Source organism: Capricornis sumatraensis, chromosome 3, assembly GCF_032405125.1.
Source record: "Capricornis sumatraensis isolate serow.1 chromosome 3, serow.2, whole genome shotgun sequence".
Classification (NCBI taxonomy): domain Eukaryota; kingdom Metazoa; phylum Chordata; class Mammalia; order Artiodactyla; family Bovidae; genus Capricornis; species Capricornis sumatraensis.
Window position 1 is genome coordinate 115,712,199 of NC_091071.1, and position 23,479 is coordinate 115,735,677.

Genomic DNA, 23,479 nt, shown 5'->3' on the forward strand with positions numbered 1-23,479 from the left:
ATAAATCTACTATATGATCCAGCAAACCCACTACTGGGCATATACCCTGAGAAAACCACAATTCTAAAACACACATGTACCCCAGTGTTTACTGCAGCACTATTTACAATAGCCAAGACATGGAAGCACCTAGATGTCCATCAGCAGATGAATGGATAAAGAAGATGTGGTACATACATATAGTGGGATATTGCTCAGCCATAGAAAGAGTGAATTTAAGTCAGTTCTAATGAGGTGGATGAACCTAGAGCCTGTTATATAGAATGAAGTGAAACAAATATTGTATATTATACAATATTTGAAGAGAAAACAAATGTTGTATATTAATACACACATATGGAACCTAGAAAAATGGTACTGATGAACCTATTTGCAGAAAAGGAATGGAGATGCAGATGTAGCGAATGAACTTGTGGACACAGTGGGGAAAGAAGAGAGGGGGGTGAATGCAGAAACTAGCATCAACATATGTACACTATCATGTGTAAAATGGCTAGCTGGTGAGAAGTTCCTGTATAACACAGGGAGTCCAGTCCAGAGCTGTGGGATGATCTAGAGAGGCAGGGTGGGGTTGGAGGCTCAGGAGAGAGGGGATATGTGTGTAGTTGTAGCTGATTGCATTGTTGTGCAGTGGAAGAGAACATAAGATTGTAAAAAAATTTTTTTAAATCAACACACAAAAATTAGTTGCATTCCTATACACTAATGAGAAACAACCTACAAAGGAAATTAAGAAACAAACCCATTTATAATAGCATTAAAAAGAATAAAATACTTAGGAATAAACCTAACCAACAAGATGAAAGCCTTGCACACTGAAAACTACCAAATGTTGCTCAAAGAAATCAAAAACACAAATAAATGGAAAGACATTCTGTGTTAACGTATTGGATGAGTTAATATTTTTAAGATCTCAATACTACCCAAAGTGATCTACAGATTTAATGCCATCTGTATTAAAATTCCAATGATAAGGAGTTCCCTGGTGGCCCAGTAGTAAGGACCCAGCGCTTTCACTTCAGGGGCCCAGGTTCAATCCCTGGTCAGGGAACTGAGATCCTACAAGCCATGTGGCATAGCCGTTTTTTAAAAATCCAAAAGACAGAAATATTTCAATATTTATTTATTTAGAATTTATTTAATATAATCAGTCTTCCCTGGTGGCTCAGACAGTAAAGAATCTGCCTGTAATGCAGGAGTCTGGGTTCCATCCCTGCATCGGGACGATCCCCTGGAGAAGGGAATGGCTACCCACTGCAGTATTCTTGCCTGGAGAATTCCATGGACAGAGAAGCCTGGCAGGCTACAGTCCATGAGGTTGCAAAGAACTGGACATGACTGAGTGACTAACACTTTTCTTTCATTTTCAGAAATAGAAATATTCATCCTAAAATTCCTAATGGAATATCCAAGGATCTTGGAATAGTTAAAACCATCTTGAGAAACAACAAAGGTGAGGATGTCATAGTTCCTGACTTCAAAACCTATTTGAAAGCTACAGTAAATCAAAACAGTGTGGTACCGGCATAAAGACGGACATATACACCAATGGAATAGAATAAACATCCCACAGATAAACCTTCACATGTATGGTCAAGTGATGTTTTTTACCAGGATGCCAAGACCATTCAATGAGAAAAAGACTATCCTTCCACAAATCCTGCTGGGAAAACTGAATGTCCAAATGCAAAAGAAAGATTAACTTATACCATTTAACAATTAATTCAAAATGGACCAAGAACCTAAACGTAAGAGCTAAAATTTTAAAATTCTTAGGAGAAAGTTCTATGAGATTGGATTTGGCAATGCTTTCTTGGATATGATACCAAAAGATACGATAACAAAAGTAAAATTAGATAGATTATAATAAGTCAAACTTTAAAACTTCTGTGCATCAAAGGATACAATCAAGAGAATGAAAAGGCAAACTACAGAATGACAGAAATTATTTTCAAATCACACACTGATAAGGGGCTAATATCCCGAATATATAAAGAACTCCTGTAACTCAATAACTAAAAACTAAACAACCCTACTTAAAAATGGTCAAAGGACTTGAGAGAACATTTCTTTAAACAAGACATACAAATATAGCCAAGAAACACAGGAAAACATGCTCAGTATCACTGATCATCATGTAACTGAAGGTCAAAACCCCAGTGAGATACCATAAGGTGATCACAACAAGGCAGAAACTGTAGGAGTCCAGTTATTTGAGGTTCCTAGAACCATTTCATTCATAGAAATATAAAGTGGAATGATGGTTCCCAGTGGATAATGGAAGAAGGAAGAGCAGTTGCTGTTCAATGGGTACAGAGCTCCAGTTCTGCAATATAAAAGGTTTTTAGAGATTGGGTGCTCAGTAATGTGAACTTAACACAACTGCACATTGAGAAATGGTTAAGATGATGAAATTTATGTATTTTTTTAGATTACATTTCTTTAGAGTAAACATACAGATGGCCAACAGGCACATGAAAAGATGCTCAGCATCACCAATCATCAGGGAAATGCAAATCAAAACCACAATGAGATGTAACCTCACACCTCTCAGAATGACTATTATCAAAAAGACAAGAAATAACAAGTGTTGACAAAGATGTGGAGAAACAGGAACCTTCATGCACTGTTGGTGGGAATGTAGAGTGGTACAGCCACTCTGGAAAAACTATGAGAGTCCTCAAAAAGTTAAAAATATAATTATCATGTGATCCAGCAGTTCCACTCCTGGGTATTTATCCAAAGAAAACAAAAACACTAATTAGAAAAGATATGTTCATTGCAGCATTATTTACAATAGTCAGGATATGGAAGCAACCCAAGTACCCATCAGTAGATGAATGGATAAAGAAGATGGATATGGTGTATATATACACAACGGAATATCACTCAGTCATAAAAAGAATGAAATCTTGACAGTCGTGGCAACATGCATGGACCTAGAGGGTATTATGATAAGTGAAATAAGTCAGATAAAGACAAATGCTGTATGACTTCACTTATATGTGAAATCTCTAAAACAAAACAAATGAACAGACAAAACTAAACAGAAACAGAGTTACAGATACAGGGAACAAACAGGGAGTTGCCAGAGGGAAGCTGGGTGGAGGAAGAAAGAAATAGATGAGGGATATTAAGAGATACAAATGTCCCAGGTGCAAAGCATATGAGCTAGGGGAATGAAATGTACAGAGAGGGGAATACAGTTAACAACTATGTAGTATCTTTGTATGGTCACATATCATAACTAGATTCATCAGCGGTGATCATTCTGAAATGTATAGAATATTAAATTACTAATTATGTAACAGAAATTACATAGTTTTATAGGTCAGTTATCAGAGAAGGCAATGGCACCCCACTCCAGTACTCTTGCCTGGAAAATCCCATGGACGGAGGAGCCTGGTAGGCTGCAGTCCATGGGGTCGCGAAGAGTCAGACATGACTGAGTGACTTCACTTTCACTTTTCACTTTCATGCATTGGAGAGGAAAATGGCAACCCACTCCAGTGTTCTTGCCTGGAGAATCCCAGGGACGGGGGAGCCTGGTGGGGTGCCGTCTCTGGGGTCGCACAGGGTCGGACACGACCGAAGCGACTTAGCAGCAGCAGCAGTAGTAGCATAGGTCAATTATACATCAAAAACAATTCAGATTTGTGGTTACCAGAGGCGGGGTTAGGGGAAATTGGATGAAAGTAGTCAAAAGGTACAAACTTTCAGTTATAAGTACTAGGGATGTAATGTATATCATGATAAAGACAATTAACATTGCTGTATGGTATGCATGAAAGTTGTTAAGAGAATAATCCTAAGAGTTCGCATCACACAACTTTTTTCTACTTAACTTTGTACCTATATGAGATGACAGATGTTCACTTAACTTATTGTGATAATACTTTAATTATGTATGTAAGTCAAATCATTATGCTATATACCTTAAACTTATGCAACGCTGTATGTCAACTATATCTCAATAAAACTGGAAGAAAAATAAATAGATGAAAATTGTTAAGATAATAAAATTTGTTGTAGGTATTTTACTACAATTAAAAAAACAAAGCACAACATCAAATGCTGGCGAGGATATAGAACAACAGGAATGATCACTCATCGCTGGTAGAAATTCAAACGGTGCAGCCACTTGGAAGAGACTTTTCAATAAAGTCTATTAAAAAGAAATTCATAGAACATAAAATTAATCACTGCTGCTGCTGCTGCTGCTGCTAAGTCGCTTCAGTCGTGTCCGACTCTGTGCGACCCTACAGACGGCAGCCCACCAGGCTCCCCCGTCCCTGGGATTCTCCAGGCAAGAACACTGGAGTGGGTTGCCATTGCCTTCTCCAATGCATGAAAGTGAAAGCATTTAAAAGTGTACAGTCAGTGGCATTTAGGACAGAGTCTTGTGTGGCCAGCACCTCTACCTAGTTCTACACATTTCACCGCCACTAAGAGGCAGTGCCTATGCAAGTGCTCCACATGCCGTTTCCCCTGGGCCCCCGACAGCCACTAATCTAACTTTTGTCTCTGTGAATTTGTCGAATCTAGACGTTTCCTATAAGTAGAGTCATATCACGTGCACCTGTAGTTGGTCACTCGGTTGCGTCTGACTCTTTGGAGCCCCATGAACTGTAGCCCACCAGGTTCCTCTGTACATGGAATTTCCCAGGCAAGGATACTGGAGTTGGTTGCCATTTCCTACTCCAAGGGGTCTTCCAACTCAGGGATCAAACCCCTTGTCTCCTGCATCTCCTGTATTGGCAGGCAGATTCTTTACCAACAGCACCACCTAAGATCTATCCACATTGTGGCATGTACCAGTACTTCACTCCTTTTTAAGGCTGAACACTATTCTATTGTAGGTACAGACCACATCTTCATCTTTCATCAGCTGACAGACACTTGGGTTGTTTCTACCTGTTGGCTACTGTAACCAGTACAGTGAAGACCTTGTCTGTACAAGTCTTTGTTTGACTATTTGTGAAGGATTCTTTTCTTAATGCCACAGCCTCCACTGCCTTTAGATGAATAAAAGCTAGGAAGATAAGTGAAGGAAGGGAATAGAAATAAAATTAATATGTAAAGAGCAAATTAATAATATTGACTGTCTTGACTAATAATAATAAATATTTAAATTAATAATCTTTAAGAAGCACCTATATTTAACATCTTTATTTACATATATTTATAATTCTAACATACTTTATCACCTCTGATTTATAGATCAGGAAAGTGAGGCTCAGAACATTAAATAATTTGTTCACATTCACACAGCCAGTGAGGGTCAGCCAGCAATGGACCCTGAGTTTTCCAGACCCCACACTGCCTTTCTGTTACCTCTCCCATCAAACTATCAATGGAGGTGAGAGAACAGATAAGAGGTACACCACCATGAGAAGTAACTCTCATCAAAACACTCACCTGGGTGAAGTCATCATGCAGAAGCTAATGGTTCAAAAACCCTGGTTGTACCCATAAACTCAGAGAAACAAAGAGGGGTGATGATGCGATTTTCAGCACATGTAGACAGCTCACCAGGGTTGCTCCAGGCCCTTCCCCTCTGCTTATTCTCTGAAAGAATACAGTTGGTCCACCCCTACCTCCCACAAACCCAATGGACCTGGACACGAGCACATCCCAGAGTGGATGCAGGTAGGCACGTACCTGGGGCTGGATGCTCCGCGCTCTCCCGGGAGAGCTCCTGCAGGCACTGGTCCCTCTCCACCCGCAGTACCTGCAGCACATCACACAGTCGAGGTGGGGTACCAACCTGAAAACCCAAAACCAAGAGCACCAGTCAGCACCACAAAGCTGATTCTAGCACATAAGGCCTCTCTGTGAGCAAGACTGGGGCCAGACAGCAGAGATTCCAAAGGAGGAAGACAGAATAGCGAATGTAACAAAAAAGAAGCAGACTTCTATCCCTTCTCCAGGGGATCTTCCCGACCCAGGAATCGAACCAGGGTGTCTTGCATTGCAGGTGGGTTCTTTACCAACTGAGCTGTCAAGGAAGAAAAACAAACCAGTAGTTACCAGTGGGAAAAGGGAATGGGAGAAGGGCAAAATGGGGCAGAGGAGTAAGAGGCATAAACTGTTAGGCGTAAAATAAGCCACAAGGATACACTGTGCAACACAGGGAACATAGCCCACAGTTTACAATAACTATGAGTGGAGCATAGCCTTCAGAAATGTGAACCACTAGCCGTATACATCTGTAACCTGTGTGATATTATACGTCAACTATACTTCAACAATAGACTTGCAAGAAAAAGTAACTTAAGCTAGAGACTTTAGTTAATGTGTCAATATTAGTACACCAACCATAACCGACGCACCACTTTAATGCAAAACATTAATAACAAGAGACACTGGGGAGGAGGGATTGAGAGGGGTATATGGTCATCCTTTGCACTTTCTGCACAATTTTTCTGTAAACTTAAGTCCTCTCAACAAAATAAGTTCTATTAATTAAAAAAAAAATAACTGGGAGAAATCAGTCCACCTAATTTAAAGACTTGCTGCAGAGCTATGCTGGATCATCGAAAAAGCAAGAGAGTTCCAGAAAAATATCTATTTCTGCTTTATTGACTATGCCAAAGCCTTTGACTGTGTGGATCACAACAGATTGTGGAAAATTCTGAAAGAGATGGGCATACCACACCACCTGACCTGCCTCTTGAGAAACCTATATGCAGGTCAGGAAGCAAGTTAGAACTGGACATGGAACAACAGACTGAATCCAAATAGGAAAAGGAGTATGTCAAGGCTGTATGTTGTCACCCTGCTCATTTAACTTATATGCAGAGTACATCATGAGAAACGCTGCACTGGAAGAAGCACAAGCTGGAATCAAGATTGCCGGGAGAAATATCAATAACCTCAGATATGCAGATGACACCACCCTTATGGCAGAAAGTGAAGAGGAACTCAAAGCCTCTTGATGAAAGTGAAAGAGGAGAGTGAAAAAGTTGGCTTAAAGCTCAACATTCAAAAAACTAAGATCATGGCATCAGGTCCCATCACTTCATGGGAAATAGATGGGGAAACAGTGGAAATAGTGTCAGACTTTATTTTTGGGGCTCCAAAATCACTGCAGATGGTGACTGCAGCCATGAAATTAAAAAGCACTTAGTCCTTGGAAGGAAAATTATGACCAACCTAGATAGCATATTCAAAAGCAGAGACATTACTTTGCCAACAAAGGTCCATCTAATCAAGGCTATGGTTTTTCCAGTAGTCACGTATGGATGTGAGAGTTGGACTGTGAAGAAAGCTGAGCACCGAGAAGAATTGATGCTTTTGAACTGTGGTGTTGGAGAAGACTCTTGAGAGTCCCTTGGACTCCAAGGAGATCCAACCAGTTCATTCTAAAACAGATCAGTCCTGGGTGTGCTTTGGAAAAAATGATGCTAAAGCTGAAACTCCAGTACTTTGGCCATCTCATGCAAAGAGTTGACTCACTGGAAAAGACCCTGATGCTGGGAGGGATTGGGGGCAGGAGGAGAAGGGGACGACAGAGGATGAGATGGCTGGATGGCATCACCGACTCGATGGACGTGAGTTTGAGTGAACTCCAGGAGTTGGTGATGAAAAGGGAGGCCTGGCGTGCTGCGATTCATGCGGTCAAAAAGAGTCGGACACAACTGAGCAACTGAGCTGAACTGAACTGATAGTAGTCAAAAGAACTTGGTATTAACAGAAGAATAGGCAACAGTGTTATAGTCGCTGGACAGCTATAGATAACAAAACAAACCTAAGACTCATACCTATGATAAAAATTACCTCAAAATAATGATGGACTTGAGTACAAAAAATTCAACTAAAACTTTTAGAAAAAGGCACAGGAGAACAACTTCAAAATGCAGAGCAAGACGAAGATTCTTTATACTTGACATCAAAAGCAAGATCCATAAAAAGAAAAACTGATAAACTGGACTTTATCAAAACTAAAAACTTTTGTTCCAAGAAAAACCTTGTTAAGAGGATGAAAAGACAAGCTATAGACTAGGAGAAAATATCTGCAATTAACAAATTAGGATTAATATCTAGAATATATAAAAAACATTCAAAACCCAATAGTAAGCAAATTTTAAAAATCTAACTAGAAGATAGGCAAAATGCATGAAGAGACATTTCACAGAAGAAGATATACAGATGGCAAACAAGAACATGAAAAGATGTTCAACATTATTAGCTATTAGGTAAACGCAAATTGAAATTGCAATGTGATATCACTACATGCTTATTAGAAGATCTGAAATAAAAAAATCACAACAACGTTGGCAAGGCTGTGGTGAAACTAGTTCCCTCGCATTTTGCTGGTGGGATTGTAACATGAGACAACCACTCTGGAAAAAAAGTTGGCAAGGTCTTAAGAAAAGCTAAACATGCAACTATTAACATTACGTGATCCAACCATTGCACTCCTGGGCATTTATCCTGGAGAAGTGTAAGCTTATGTTCACACACACACACACACACAAATACTTGTATACTAATATTTACAGCAGCTTTATTCCTAATACCTCAAAACTGAAACAATCCAGATGCCTTTCAATGTGTAAGGGGTGAACTATGGAACATCCATACTATAAAATTCTGTGCTTAGTCTCTCAGTCAGGTCCAACTCTTTGTGACCCCACGGACTGTAGCCTGCCAGGTTCCTCTGTCCCTGAGGATTCTCTAAGCAAGAACACTGGAGCAGGTTGCCATGCCCTCCTCCAAGGGAACCCAGGGGTCAAACCCAGGTCTCCCACATTGCAGGAGGATTCTTTTACCATCTGAGCCAGCAGGGAAGCCCTCAGCAATAAAAAGGAACAAAGTGGTGATACATGGACCAACCTATATGAATCTCCAGAGAAGTATGTTCAGTGAAAAAAGCCAGTCCCAGAGAGTTACAGTATGATTTCATTTATATAATGTTCTTTTTAAATTTAATTTTTATTTTAGATTGGAGTATAGCTGATTTACAATGTTGTGTTAGTTTCAGGCACACAGCAAAGTGATTCCGTTATCCATATCCATATATCCATTATTTTTCTGATTCTTTTCCCATATGGTTACTACAGCACAGTATTAAGTACAGTTCCCTGTGCTACATAGTAGGTCCTTATTGATTATCTGTTTTAGACACAGTAGTGTGTATATTTTAATCCCAAACTCTTAATTATCACCCCCACCGCCACTGGCATTTCCCCTTTGGTAACTGTAAGTTCGTTTTCTATGTCTGTGAGTCTGTTTCTGTCCTGTAAATACATTCATTTGCATCACTTTTTAGATTCCACATCATTTCCATAACATTCTTGCGGTGGTAAAATTGTAGAGATTGAGACATTAATGTGTCCGCTGAGAAGGAAAGCTGAGGGTAGGAGGGAGACAGGTATGACTGTACCAGTGCACCATGATGGGTCTTCAGGGTCGCAGACTTGCTCTGCACAGTGCCTGGATCAATGTCAGTATCATAGTTGGTCAGTCAAGCCCTAGCTCACTCGCAAACACTAAGAAAGAGAGAAACATGCATTGCTACAAGCCACTGAGTGTTTGTGATTGTTACACAGCATAGATGACTGGGTGGGGGTGGCATCTCCTGAAAGTGGGTGGTGATGTACATTCTTGGAGGTTGAAGAAAGCAGCACTGTAGCACAGAGGGCTCTTGTAAGTGATGGAGCAAGATGAGGAATGGGGGAACACCTACAGTGGGAATCCTCTCCAAGAAAGGTTCAACTTCTTCATGTTTTTCCCTAGGACTATGGGAAAATATGCACTTATTCACATGCTAGCAAAGTTGTTATGCTCAAAATCCTTCAAGCTAGGCTTCAGCAATACATGAACCAAGAACTTCCAGATGAACAAGCTGGATTTGGAAAAGGCAGAGGAACCAGAGATCAAACTGCCAACATTCACTGGATCATCGAAAAAGCAATGGAATTCCAGAGAAACATCTATTTCTGTTTCGCTGACTACAATAAAGCCTTTGACTGTGTGGATCACAACAAACTGGAAAATTCTTAGAGATGGGAATACCAGACCACCTTACCTGTTTCCTGAGAAACCTATATGCAGGTCAAGAAGCAACTGTTAGAACTGGACATTTGGGAACAATAGACTGGTTCCAAATTGGGAAAGGAGTACATCAAGGCTGTATATTGTCACCCTGCTTATTTTTAACTTCTATGCAGAGTATATCACTCACAATGCTGGGCTGAATGAATCACAAGCTGGAATCAAGACTGCAGGGAGAAATATCAACAATCTCAGATAAGCAGATGATACCACTCTAATAACAGAAAGTGAAGAGGAACTAACGAGCTTCTTGATGAGGGTGAAAGAGGAGAGTGAAAACACTGGCTTAAAACTTAACATTCAAAAAACTAAGATTATGGCATACAGTTCCATCACTTCATGGCAAATAGATGGGAAAAAAGCAGAAGCGGTGACAGATTTTGTTTTTTTCTTGGGCTCCAAAATCTTTGTAGAAGGTAACTGCAGCCATGAAGTTAAAAGATGCTTGCCCTTAAAAGGAAAGCTATGGCAAACCTAGACAGTATATTAAAAAGCAGAGACATCACTTTGCCAACAAAGGTCTAGTCAAAGCTATGGTTTTTGACTAGATGTGAGATGTGAGAATTGGACCATAAAGAATGCTGAGTGCCAAAGGCTGGTGCCTCAAACTGTGGTGCTGGAGAAGATTCTTGAGAGTCCCTTGGACAACAAAGAGATCAAACCAGTCAACTCTAAAGGAAATCAACCCTGAATATTCATCAGAAGGACTGATGATGAAGCTCCAATCCTTTGGCCATCTGATTGGAAGAGCCGACTCACTGGAAAAGATCCTGAGGCTGTGAAAGATTGAGGGAAGGAGGAGAAGGGGGTGACAGAAAGTGAGATGGTTGAATAGCATCATTGACTCAATGGATATAAGCTTGAGCAAACTCCAGGAGATAGTGAAGGACAGGGAAGCCTGGCACGCTGCAGTCCACGGGGTCACAAAGAGTCAGACGGACTTAGCAACTAAACAACAACAATGGAAAAATAAACATTAGAGGATAGTTTAGCTTCTTTTAATTCTAAATTTCTTAAGTTGTAGCAAAATATACATACCATTTGCCATTGCAATCATGTTTAAGTGTATAATTCAGTGGAATTAAATGAAAAGTTGTACAGTGATCACTCCTATCCATTTCCAGGACTTCTACAGCCCAATAGAAACTCTGTACCAATTAAACAGCAACCTCTATTCTACTTTCTGACTCTGTGAATATGTCTGTTCATGTAAGTGGCATCATACAATATTTGCTCTTCTGTATCTCATTTCACATCCATCTTGTAGCATCTATTGGAATTTCATTCCTTTATATGGATGAATACTATTCCACTCTATGGACAGACCACACTTGGTTCATCTACTCATCACTTGGGTGTTTCCACCTCTTGGCTATTGTGAATAATGCAGCCAAGAGCAGAGGTGTACAAGTATCTCTTCGAGTCCCTGCTGTCAGTTCTTCTAGGTACATATCCAGAAGTGAAATGGCAACCCACTCCAGTGTTCTTGTCTGGAGAATCCCAGGGATGGGGGAGCCTGGTGGGCTGCCGTCTCTGGGGTCGCACAGAGTCGTACATGACTGAAGCGACTTAGCAGCAGCAGCAGCAGCAGCAGCAGCACGCACATATCCAGAAGCGAAATGGCTGGATCATATGGTAATTCCAATTACTTTTTTAAGGGACCACCACACCATTTTCCACATCAGCTGTACCATTTTACCTTCCTGCCAACAATGCACAGAGTTCTAGTTTCTCTACATCCTCATCCTCAACCCTTATTTTTCTGTTTTAATAATATCTATTGTGCTGTATTTTAGTCATGTCTGACTCTCTGTGACCCTATGGACTGTAGCCTGCCAGGCTCCTCGGTCCATGGGATTTTCCAGGCAAGAATACTGGACTGGGTTACCTTTTCCTCCTCCGGGGGATCTTACCATCCCAGGGATCAAGCCTGCGTCTTCTCCGTCTCCTGCATTGGCAGGCAGGTTCTTTACCAGTAGCGTAACCTGGCAAGCTCCAATATCTACCTTAGTGGGTGTGAAGTAGATCATACCACAGTTCGTTTACCCTTAATCCTTTCATTAAAACTGAATAAAGCAAGATTATTTTGTGTGGTGGCATGTCAATTGCAGAAATGTATGCATCCACTGTTTGTATGACAGCAACAGTATTCTGTTGAAAGGGCTGAGTCTGTGGATGAGTCTTCAGCCTGCAGACAGTGGCCTCAGTGACAGAGTGGGCCCATCAGCGTAGCTGGGAGTGGCTGGGAAGATTGTGTTCATGGAGCAACAGTTTGTTAGATGCCTCAGAGGGAGAATGAAGGGGAAAAAAGGCCCCATATCATCTAGGTTTTCCAAGAGGAAAGAAGAGGCTGATATTTAGAAGTTAAATGTATGTATGCTTGTGCATGTTTCTATATAATCAATAAATTTCAAAATATTGGGAATTTCCTGGCAATCCAGTGCTTAGGACTCTGTGTTTTCACTGCCGAGGGCATGGGCAGGTTCAATCCCTAGTCAGAGACTGAACAAGCTGGACAGCACAGCCAAAAAAATCTTTTTAAGACAAAAACGGACTATGCTCTATAGTGCACCCCTTTAAAATTTTCCTCTAAATTCACAGGAGAAACAAGTGACGGTGAAAGTATTGCTAAAATTTATATAAAATACTCCTCAAAGCAAGAGCTATTAGTCTTGAAAAGGTCCCTTTTAATAGTTTTTAAAAATCAAGTTTGGATAGGCACTTTTTTTTCTTTTACTTGTCCTAGTACTAAAGTGCTTATAGCGAAAAACAGCAGTTCCCTTGCCTAACCTTTTCGTGCTCTCCAGAGAAAACCACTTTCCTTTTCTTTAGATGTATATTTTCATTTTATCTCTGTATTTCAAAATTATCTCATATTGTTATTTCTTGGTTTATCAGTTTGAGACATTATCCAAAACTCTATTATGGAAGAGAAAGATTTAGATGTTTTTAAACCTCCCTACATATACTTCCCTCCCCCATATAATATATTGACATAGCCTTCTCTTGATTTTTAGTTAAATGAATGGTCTGTATTTACAATGACTTACTTTGACTATGAAATATTGTTCACTGCTGAGTCTAGCCATGTAAAACGATTATGTCTCTTCTTGTACATTTTGTTTTTCCTGTGGTCAACAATTGACTTTGCGTTTTCATTTGATTAGATAATCTAGGTAGATAGGATTAATTTATCCAGTGCTCCAACAGCCTTGATAGACATTTATCAAGAGGTCTATTCTTTCAGTCCCTGGAGCCCTCTCTCCCACAGACCTCTGCCAATGGGGCCTGGCACCTGGCTGTGCTTTTAGGGGGCCTCTCCCCGGCTCCCCCAGGCACAGTTCCATTTCCTATATTCTCTGTCTTTTTCTTGGCTTTGCTTCCTTGTTCTTCAGAAACACATTCTACAGTAACTTCCTGAGAAAGCACAATAAGGAGGTCAACTTTTGAATCTTTTCAGGAGTGAAAAAGCTTTTATTCACCTGCTGCTGCTGCTAAGTTGCTTCAGTCGTGGCCAACTTTGTGCAACCCTGTAGACAGCAGCCCACCAGGCTCCCCCATCCCTGGGATTCTCCAGGCAAGAACATTGGACTGGGTTACCATTTCCTTCCCCAATGCATGAAAGTGAAAAGTGAAAGTGAAGTCACTCAGTCGTGTCCAACTCTTAGCGACCCCATGGACTGCAGCATACCAGACTCCTCCATCCACAGGATTTTCCAGGCAAGAGTACTGGAGTGGGTTGCCATTACCTTCTCCAATGAAAAACTACTAAGTTCCAAAGGATGGGAGGAAACTCAACACACTTTGCTGCCAACCTGAGACTGGAAAGGAATAGTTTCACAGGGGAAAAAAGAGAGATATTAGTCTAGTTTATACAGTGACAAATAAAGAGGGAACTCGATCCTACAACTAATTCCAAACCCAAAATGTCATCTAACACTTACTGGGTCCCTAGGATGCTCTGCAATCGAAGGTGAGCGGACGCAGATCTTATTGCCGTAGCTCACAGGCTCCAAGGGGTCCAGAGGCACCTGTGGCGGGAGCATGCGGGAAGGTAGTGGCCAGGCCACCATGGACCACAAGCAGTGGCAGGAAACCCCTGGGAGGCACTGTACCACGTAGGCGAGAAGTCACCCCCATAGTGGAGGGCATGTGCACAGATGTGACAGGGGCCAGCAGGGGCTGAGGGCCAGCTGAGGACAGGGGCCAGCATCATTCCTATGTGTCTGCTTTGGGTACCTCAGTAACTCCAACAACAGGGAAAACAAGGACAAGAGATGTGAGTTTGGCAGCAGCTGAAGGGAGATAAGCATGGTTAAGGTTGGATTTATATCACCTTAAGATGGGCAAGGAAACTCACATAGTAAGAGAGAGCAGCAAGCATAAGCAGAGCAAGCGCCAGAGACAGTGCCTGAGACAGTGACCCTCACCGGCTGGGAAGATGAGCAAAAGGAGGGACCACGCGGGAGGAGGGATCACACAAGAGGAAGGAACCATGTGACACGGGGAAACCTCGAAAGAGGGAAAACCTCATTTGGGGCGCAGTGGGAACCACAAGCCTGTGAAAGGCAGGCACCAAGGTGAGGAAGAGGGGGAGGGACAGAGTGTCCCAGCACCAAATGTCTCTAAGAGGCTGGAATCCCATGGGTGCCCTGCCCATCTTGCCCAGAACAGTCAGGGAGTGTGCTCGCTGCCTTGATGTCATTAGTCATAGCGTCCAAACTCTCATCAACCATGTGTTCCCCTTGGGTGGGACACAGACCACGCCATGTCTAGGGAAAGTGGGATAATGCAGGGCCTGGTGAGACTGATGCGAGTAGGGAACGGGTGGGAGCCAGGGTGCTGCAGGCTGAGGAACGGACAGAGGTGGAGGCAGGGATCATAGATGCATCTTCCAAAATGCTGGCCATGAGCGGTAGCAGAGGAACCATGGCCAGAGCTGTGAAGTTCCTTTGCCACTTGGCTGGATGGGCTTGGGCAGGTTGACTAGCTGATGGAAAATCCAGTCAAGAGGAGCAGGATGAAGGCTACCTCTGTGTCATCTCAGGACAAAAGTCACTGAGCATGGTGGGGGGAAGAGGTCAGGAGCATGGGGCTGGAGCAAAGCCTCTATTCCATTCAGGTGTGATGCAGGCTGAACGTCTGTGTCCCTCAAAGAATATATTGACTCCCTATCCCCAGGTGCGGCTCTGTTAGGAGACAGGGCCCAGAAGGAGTTCATTAAGGTCAAATAAGGTCATAGGGGGCCCAAATCTGATAGGATTAACATCCTTACAAGAGATATCAGTGAACTCACTCTCTCAAAAGTCAGAGGAAAGGTTACATGAGGACCAGGCAGCCAACTACAAGCCAGGGAGGGAGGTCTTCCCAGAATCCAACCATGATCTGGGATATCCAGCCTCCAGGCCTATGAGAAGATAAATTTCCACTGTTCAAGCCCCTCAGTCTGTGCTGCTCTGGCACGGCATGACGTTGGGTGCAGGAGGACAGGAACAGGAGGGTCCAACTTAGATTCATCTGTGAGGGCAAGATGCTGCTCAGGGGAAGTGCATTCTCTGACTCTCGGGATACGGGAGGTACACCCATCTATTGAAAATGAAAGGAGGTAGTAAGGTCAGAAATCTCAGAAGACACCAAAGGGAGCCTTGGGGAGCCGAGAGAGAGGGAAGTGATGCGGGGCATGCGGTGATTCTGGAGAAGTCTGGAAAACTCAGGAATCCTGGCAGCACAACCACCAGGAGATGACCCATCAGGGAGGTCCCTTCCCCAGACGCCCCTCAGACTCTTTCAGACATGGAATATTGAAGCTGGGTGGGCCCCAAGAGATCCCTGCTTTCTCATAACCTCATGAATACTTATATACTCTGTTATGTAAGCAAGTAGATAGAATCTGAGTGTTGTGGGTCTTATCTGGGGCTGCAGGTTGTTCCAGAGCCTGAGCAAAGGTCAGTGGTGACCTCAGCTGGCTAAGGTCAGGGATGCAGGGGCCAAACCAGAGGCCACTCTGGGGGCAGAGCTCTAATCCTGGTTGTGGAATCTGGGCTTTCAACAAGGGGTGCCAGGAAGAGACCTGTGCCCTCCAGTGTCAAGGGAGGGGATTTGGGGGACAGGACAAGAGGGGAGCTCTGTAGCAACTCCTAAAGGGGGTGCCAAAGTCTAAAGGACTCCCCTAAACAGTGTGGGAAGCATCTCTCCTGTTTTTTTGAATTTGTGGCCCCAACCTCATGTCTGGCAACCCTCAATAAAATGCTGTGTGTAATTCTGTATTTGATTTGCCTTTTATAAAGTGATTAGATTAAACTGTAGTTATTGTCATTTTGTGGTTTGAGAAAGATTTCATGACAGTGCCTTGGAAGCCAAAAACCAGAGCGGCCTCTCTTTGGAAACAGATGCACGTGCTGGCTAAGCACAGTTGGCTTTGAGTCCTTACACCATCATGTCAGCTGGGTGACTTGACCATTGGTTTCACCTCTTTCTACATCTCAGTTTCTTCACATGCACAGTGAGGATGATGACTGTTGGTGAGAGAAGTCAAGTAGTGCCAGGCACAGCTTAGCAGAGTATCTGGTGTGAAGTAGGCACTGAGGGAAGCCTTCACCATCATCATCATCATGGTCATCAGTCACATGAATTTTAGGAAGAGCAAAAACTCAAAAAGAAATCCACAATACTACCTCGGAATATTGTTCAGGGATACAAAGCTCCCAGTGACTTTTCTCTACGAGGCATCAGTAGTCAGATCCTCTGGTGACCTTGTAGGCCTTCCTAAAATTCTGCTCACCCAGCTTGTCAACCTCTGGGTCCAGATGCAGTCCAGGAAGTGGTGGGGACCACCACATGCCAGACCCCGCCTTAGAGTTTTTGTGTTTCTGAGCCATCAACCGAGAAGAAATGAAGAGGGACATGGCGGAGTGGGAAGGGAGGGTGGAGAAGCCAAAGGAACCCATGCCCTATAGAGGTCTTCTCATCTGGAGATGGGTTTTCACTGGTACACCTGCTTCTGTCTCCAGCTCAGATTCCCTGTCACCAACCCCACTACCCTGAATCCAACATCCAGTGACACCTATTGCAAATCTTGTTCACACATTTCCCCTGAGACATAATAACTTTTAAGGCAGTAGTTCTCAACCAGGGCAGTTTTGCCCTGCCTGCTCCCAGAGGACAGTTGGCAATGTCTGGAGACAATTTCTGTTGGCACAACTTGGAGAGAAGATACTAGCTTCTGGTAGGCAGAGTACAGGGACGCTGCTGGACAGCACACAATGTACAGGGCACCCCCACCCCCTGCTCCCCTCTCTCTAACCACTATCTCCACCCTCTCATTCCCTCCCATGCCAGGGGAGGGCATAGCTCTTGTCCCAGCATCCCATGTGGAAAGCTCAGATTTAATATCCAGAATTACAGTGTCAAAGTTAAGAAACCCTGCTTGAAGGAAAAAGTAGCCCCTTGTACCCCACTTAACACACTCAGGTTCTCAGGTGGGCAGTTGGCAAGATGCCCTGGATTTAAAAGCCCTCCCTTGAGAGACTGCACCTTTGCCTGGCAGATTTATGTACAATTTTGTAAGCAATGATTGCTTGTAAGATGTCGTTCTTCACTACCTGTTGTTACATGAGTCATTGACTCTTTCTTCTGATATGACAGGTTCTAAGGATAAAGGATGAGTGCGACTGAGTCTCAAGGTTCAAGCTCTAAGTGAACGTATTGGGGAGGACGGGAAGGACAGGTGCGCTGGTAAATAATGACAATACTGTTCCAGGTAAAAATTCTCATGAGAGACATGGGTGGGGACAGTAAGGGGAGGTGAAGCCAGAGTTTCTTATGGAGGTCTCAAAAAACTGCCCCACCAGCCACCAGCACTTTTCAATCCACTTGCAAGGGACCCTCCCTACATCTCTGTGTGAAAAGGTAGGGAGTTGGGGGGAGTACTAATAAGCAATTTGGCCTTAGTGATCCCCCACCACCACCAATTGGGAAGATGTCTATGATTTCCCACAAGACGAAGCATGAAATGATAAGGAATTGTTTGAATGTCCTTCAGTTTCAAAATTAAATGTCTGACCACTCAAACAGGAAAAAAGCAGGGTTCCATAGGCTGGGAAATCCTCCAACCAAAGCCGAGCAATTCCATCCCTATTTGTTGACGGAGTTCTCTGCCAAGAAGTGTGAACCTCAGATCTGGATAAGCCCATAAAATCACCAGAGAGCCAAGACTTACACACAGGAAACCACCTGGCAGGAACATAAAGTGGTGCGTGAGCAGAGGAAGATGTGAGCAAAGACAAGCGACAACCCAGACATAGCCCTGGGCTGTTGAGAAAGGCGAGATCTGGGCTCCAGTCCCAGAGCTGCCACAAACTTACTGATAAGGAGCAGGTCCCTGCTCTCTGTGGGTATCAGTTTGCTCCCCTGTAAAAGGAGGAAAGTGGACCAGAGCATAATAAAGCATCCTTCCAAGGCACACGGAAGACCTGAACCAAGGGATCTCATTTTCCCCTGGGCTTATTCCTAAAATGACGCTGGAGATTAAAATGTACATTGAACCTTAGTCCTGAAGACCCAGCCACTTGTTGATTTCTTCTGACAACCGCAGTGTTACTGCAGATACTTAAAAAGGAGGCTGGCGGTGGGCAGGAGGTGGGGTGAGGTCACCAAAAGGGCTGCCTCCCAGCTCTGGGCACCAAATAACACACTCAGAGGCTGAATTTGGCTTTGAACTGTCCCCATGTCTCAGATGGCATTTCCCCAAAGTGGGAGCTCAGACTTGCAAGCAGGTGCTGTTGTCCTAGCACCTTACAACTGCAGCGCTAAGGACAGGAGGCTCCAAGTTATTAACACAAGGCAGCTGCACAGGAGAGCCGAAAACCCCACTCTGGACACCACAGGAGCTGTGCCTCCTGCGTGTCAACACTCCCACCAGCTCCAGAAGCAGGTCTTTCTTATAGCCAACCAGGAGAGGACCACAGGAGGGCCACTGATGTGTTTGCAGGAAGGGTTTGCCCAGGACAGAGATTTCAGGCTCGGAATTGAGTTCCTAAGTGCTTTTCCTGGGGAGTTTCTTGGGACTGAGGCGGTGGGGGGCCTGTTTGGAATGCTGGTGGAAAGGGGAAGTTCTGGAATCTGTGCGCCCCTTCCTCACCGCTCCTTCTCCCCACTGGCCGCAGCCACCCTCTTTCACAAACCCCACAGGCAGAGGCCAGGACTCCTGGAGTTTGTGAGAAAGCAACATAAGCCACTCACTCTGCTGCCTTCCCTTTTCTCTGCCAGTTCCTCCCTGGACCTGGTTTGGGGAGACCAGCTGCTCCCAGAAGTCCCCAGACCCATCGACATTGCGGAGCCAAACCCACAAGACCAAGGAGGAAGCGGCAAACGCTGGCAGTTACGGCCAAGCTTTCAAGTCTCCCCGTCCGCAGCCGCTGTCCATGCAAATGGCAAGGCTCTGGGGCAGACAGACTGGGTTCCAGCTGTCTTTTCTCGGGGCAAGTTTTTTTTGGTTTTTCCAAGTCTCGCTTTCCTTGTCCGCAAAGTGAGGGTGAAAATAGCAACATCGAAAGTCGATGATGAGGTTTCAAGGAAATACTGCAGGCAAAGTGCCCGGACACAAAAGGCACGGCCGGGGCGGCTTCCGAATTTCCGCCCAGGAGCGCCGGGGTGGGGTGAAGGGCAAGGTAAGTTATCTCAGCGCTGCCTGCGCCCGGGCACATACAGATTTTATTTCGGAGGAGAGGACCCTCCGGAGAGGAGCAGACAAAAATCATAGCTGCGGGGAAAGGATGGGGAGAAACGCCTCCCGCTGCCCAGCAGAAGATCTGGTGGGGCCCCTCCACCCCTCACCCCTAGAGGGACCCGCGGAAGGGCGCGTACTCACCGCGTGCATGGCGCAGGCTAGCAGCAGCAGCCCGGGCAGTGGCGGCAGGCGGGGGCGCATGGTGCCGCGTGCGCTCCCCTGGCGCCCCGACGGCCGCCTGCCCGCGCGCACCGCCGCTCAGCACTCAGCGCTCCCTGCCGCCTCTCGGACCCCGGCTGGCCGCCGCGCCCAGGGGAGCCATGGCCCCACCCGCGGCGGGCCCGGGACTGCGCCTCCCCTGACGGGGTGGCCCCGCACCACGCCGCCCCGCCGGTTGATAAGGACGCGGCGCGGCGTGGCGTGCGCTCCTCCACCCACCCCTGCTGGCTGGCCGGCTGGCGGGGGCCAGCGCGAAGGCCCGCTGCGGAGGAGGTGGAGGGAGGACGCGAGGCTAGAGCGGCTCCCGCAGGCTATGGTCGGCAGGCCCCGCTGCCACACCCCCACGGACTAAAAGAGCCCTCCCCAAGGTCCGAGTCAGCGCCGCCACCGCTGCGCTGCAGGTGGCCACCTTTTGGAGCCTCAGCGTTCTCATCCGAGCAGTACCTCTAATAATACCCGCCTTCTGGGTGAAAAGTTTGTACTAGCGCCCTGTGACACAGCCGGTGCTCGTTAAATCCCTATGGCACTATTCCGGGGGGCAGCTACTCCATTTCCGATTTTCACTTTTTTTTTCTTTCTTATTAGATATTTACGCTTCTTCCAGAAAGTTGCACACATATGAGCTCCATCACACTGAGAAGCCTTTGATGATCAGGTGAGACCAAGGAGGACCATTGGTGCACCCCAGCGTTTGGGGCTGTGCTGGAGCTTTTGTGCTTTCTGGTTTCCCCGGGAGCTATTTCAGTATTAGGCAGGTGTGCCCAGCAGCTGCTCATCCTGAGTCTGAGGGCTTAGATCTCCTTGTTGCTTAGTCACTCAGTCGTGTACAACTTCTTGCGAAGCCATGGACTGTAGCCCGCCAGGCTCCTCAGTTCATGGGATTCTCCAGGCAAGAATACTGGCGAGGGTTGCCATTTCCTTCTTCATCGGATCTCCTGAAGGTTGGCTTTGGCCTCTCAGTACAGTACAAGGCACCCTCAGAGGGTTTTTGTAGACCCAGTTGTTTGTTTTTTCTGCTCTGGTGCACATCCCCTTTCCTTTTGTGTCTCCTTCTATCTAGACCTTTTTCTCAGGCACTTGAAGGCCATCAGCTCATTGACTTCTCTCCCTCACCCTCTTCCCCACACATGGAAGGGAGGTGAGCCCTACCTGGTGTAAGGACTGGCATGAGATTCTGGGCACGTGTGCATCCTCATGCACACACGAGTGCACTCACACACACACACACACACACACACACACACACACACACACACACACACACACCCTTTCCTTTCATAGCGTCCCCACCAGCAGAGAGCCAGTAACTGGATTGCCCTGGCCCAGGCTGTCCTTGAAAGTCAAGGTTCTGACTGCCTTGATCAAGTGTGGCCAGTGGCAGGTGGTGGTTTCTCCCCTCTGGTCCACAAGTATAAACCACATTCTTTGAGACCATTATCACCAACAAAAGTGATATTGGGTCCCATTGTCTTCCTCGTATTTCTCAATTGATTCAAGATTCAGGCTGGAAAAATGTTATGAACTAGTTTCTCTCACATCATAAATGTGCATTAGAAAAAGTGCATGCGGTAAGGATATGCCATTTTTACTTATAGACTTTCATGTTGCTGAATAGTTTCTGTAATGACTGGATGTATTGCTTTTTTGATGGAAAGACAAAAAAAAAGAAAATAATGCAAAATGCAATCTGTGCTCTATACCAGAGCCTTGTGATCACCAGTGAAAAAGCAAAACAACATTTTTTCTGGGCAATTCAATCAATTTCTGGCCTGTGGAAAGACATTGTTCCTTAAATAGGAGGCTCTGTCTCTCAGAATATTGAGGAAAGGATCTGAAATGCTCTGTGGGAAGCCATGGATGCCGTCAGTGGCTTTGTAGAACCTGCCTGAGAACACAGTTTCAGAATAGGGTGGAAGGGAGCATGTGGGGAACTAATCATGTATTTAATACCCCCCATGTGCTGGGGGAGTTTTTTTAATAATTGGGTGTATCATCATAGACAATCCTCCAAGACTGTCTGAGAGACACTGACTTTCCTTGATGAATCAGATGGGAACTTGAGGCTTGGGAAAGGTAACCATTTGCCTCAACAATGCAGCCAGCAAGGGGCAGGGCCTGGATTGAACCCAGGACTGAGTCCGAAGCCCGGGCCCACATCCTTTGCATGGCACTAGAACTTCTCTCAATCCTGAAGATGACTTTCTTACTCTCAGTCTTTCCAAAGCTCTTTTGCATGCAGCATTTCATTTGATCCTTGAAACAGCTCTGTGGGGTCTGTAGGACCGGCGATCAGGGGCTGCAGAAGAGGGAGACTCCATTGCTTACATGGTTTCATTGAAAGTTTAATGAGAAGATGCCATGCAGAGGTGTGGGTGGGGCTCAGGGAACCAGCAGGGGACATGCAGGTGCCCGGGTCAGCAGCGATAGGCCTGGTCAGACTCCTCTGCGCCTCTTCTGCTTTGACCTTGGCCCCACCTGTCTTTGGCCTGCCTCAGCAAGACTCCTGCCATGGGTTAGTGAGAATCTTCCCCCTTGATATCTCGTCAAGTTCCTTGTCTCTCCCACCTTTGATGGATAATCCTGTCCTGCCTTCAGCAGGAAGGGTGTTAAGTCAGTTTTGCAGAAATCTCCCTGTCTTGATGTCTCCTCTTAGTAATCGTCCATCCGCGGCTGCCCTCACCCTGCTCCATAGCTACGAATCCCCTTTGTTTCTTGTTATATTCTGAGTTGAGCCCTGGTTCTCTCCTCTGTTGCAACACGCCTGTTGTAACAGACTTGAATGAAGGCTTCTTTACCATTTTAATAAGTGTCAGGATAATTTTCCTTTAACAAGGAGCAAAGAGAGAAAGCAGTGTCTCCCCAAGCAGGCAAGAGCTATCCTTGGGAGTGGAGCCACCCACAGGATCTTAACCAGAGGGGAATGCAGCCTCTGTCAAAACCACAGTCTGGGACTTCCTGGTGGTCCAGTGGGTAAGACTCTGTGAGGGGGGAGGTGCAGGTTCCATCCCTGGTTTAGGAACCAAGATCCCACATGCTGCATAATACAAACAAAAGAAACAAATGGAAAAACTGTCAGGTGTTGGGATAAATACCCTGACCTCTCTTCTGCCCTCTGAATCTCCTGGCTATGTCTTCCATTGGCTGAACCCAACCCAAAGCCAGAGACAAGACAGACAGATTGGGGAGAAACTGTCCATAGCATTTCTCTATGTCCATAGAGTTTAACCTCCCTCCTGGGTGGAGAAGGCAGAAAAGAGATTTGAGAGGGATGAGGCTAAGGAGAATAACCCCACTAGGATATATCAGTCTAGCCATTTAACAGATGAAGAAACCCGAACAGATGAAGATGGGTGGGGCCTGAACTGCAGATCACACAGGATTGTTTGCACTGAAACTCTGTTTTTTTTATTTCCAGCCTGAGTTCTCCACCACGCTTATGTCTGTTACACCTGAAACTAGTGCTGGAAAATCAGA

The 23,479-nt window shown here is 45.1% G+C and overlaps 1 protein-coding gene across 1 annotated transcript in view; it reads right to left on the reverse strand.

Annotated features, from left to right (window-relative positions):
* The window catches only part of SCTR (secretin receptor), a 70,082-nt gene extending 50,073 nt beyond the window's left edge, over positions 1-20,009 (reverse strand). Inside the window, exons 1-2 of the mRNA XM_068967620.1 lie at positions 19,928-20,009; positions 5,662-5,767 (exon numbers count right to left, since the gene is read on the reverse strand). Coding sequence (XP_068823721.1) covers positions 5,662-5,767; positions 19,928-19,987 — 166 coding nt within the window. The 5' untranslated portion in view covers positions 19,988-20,009. The remainder of the gene's footprint in view (positions 1-5,661; positions 5,768-19,927) is intronic.
* Positions 20,010-23,479: the final 3,470 nt, after the last annotated feature.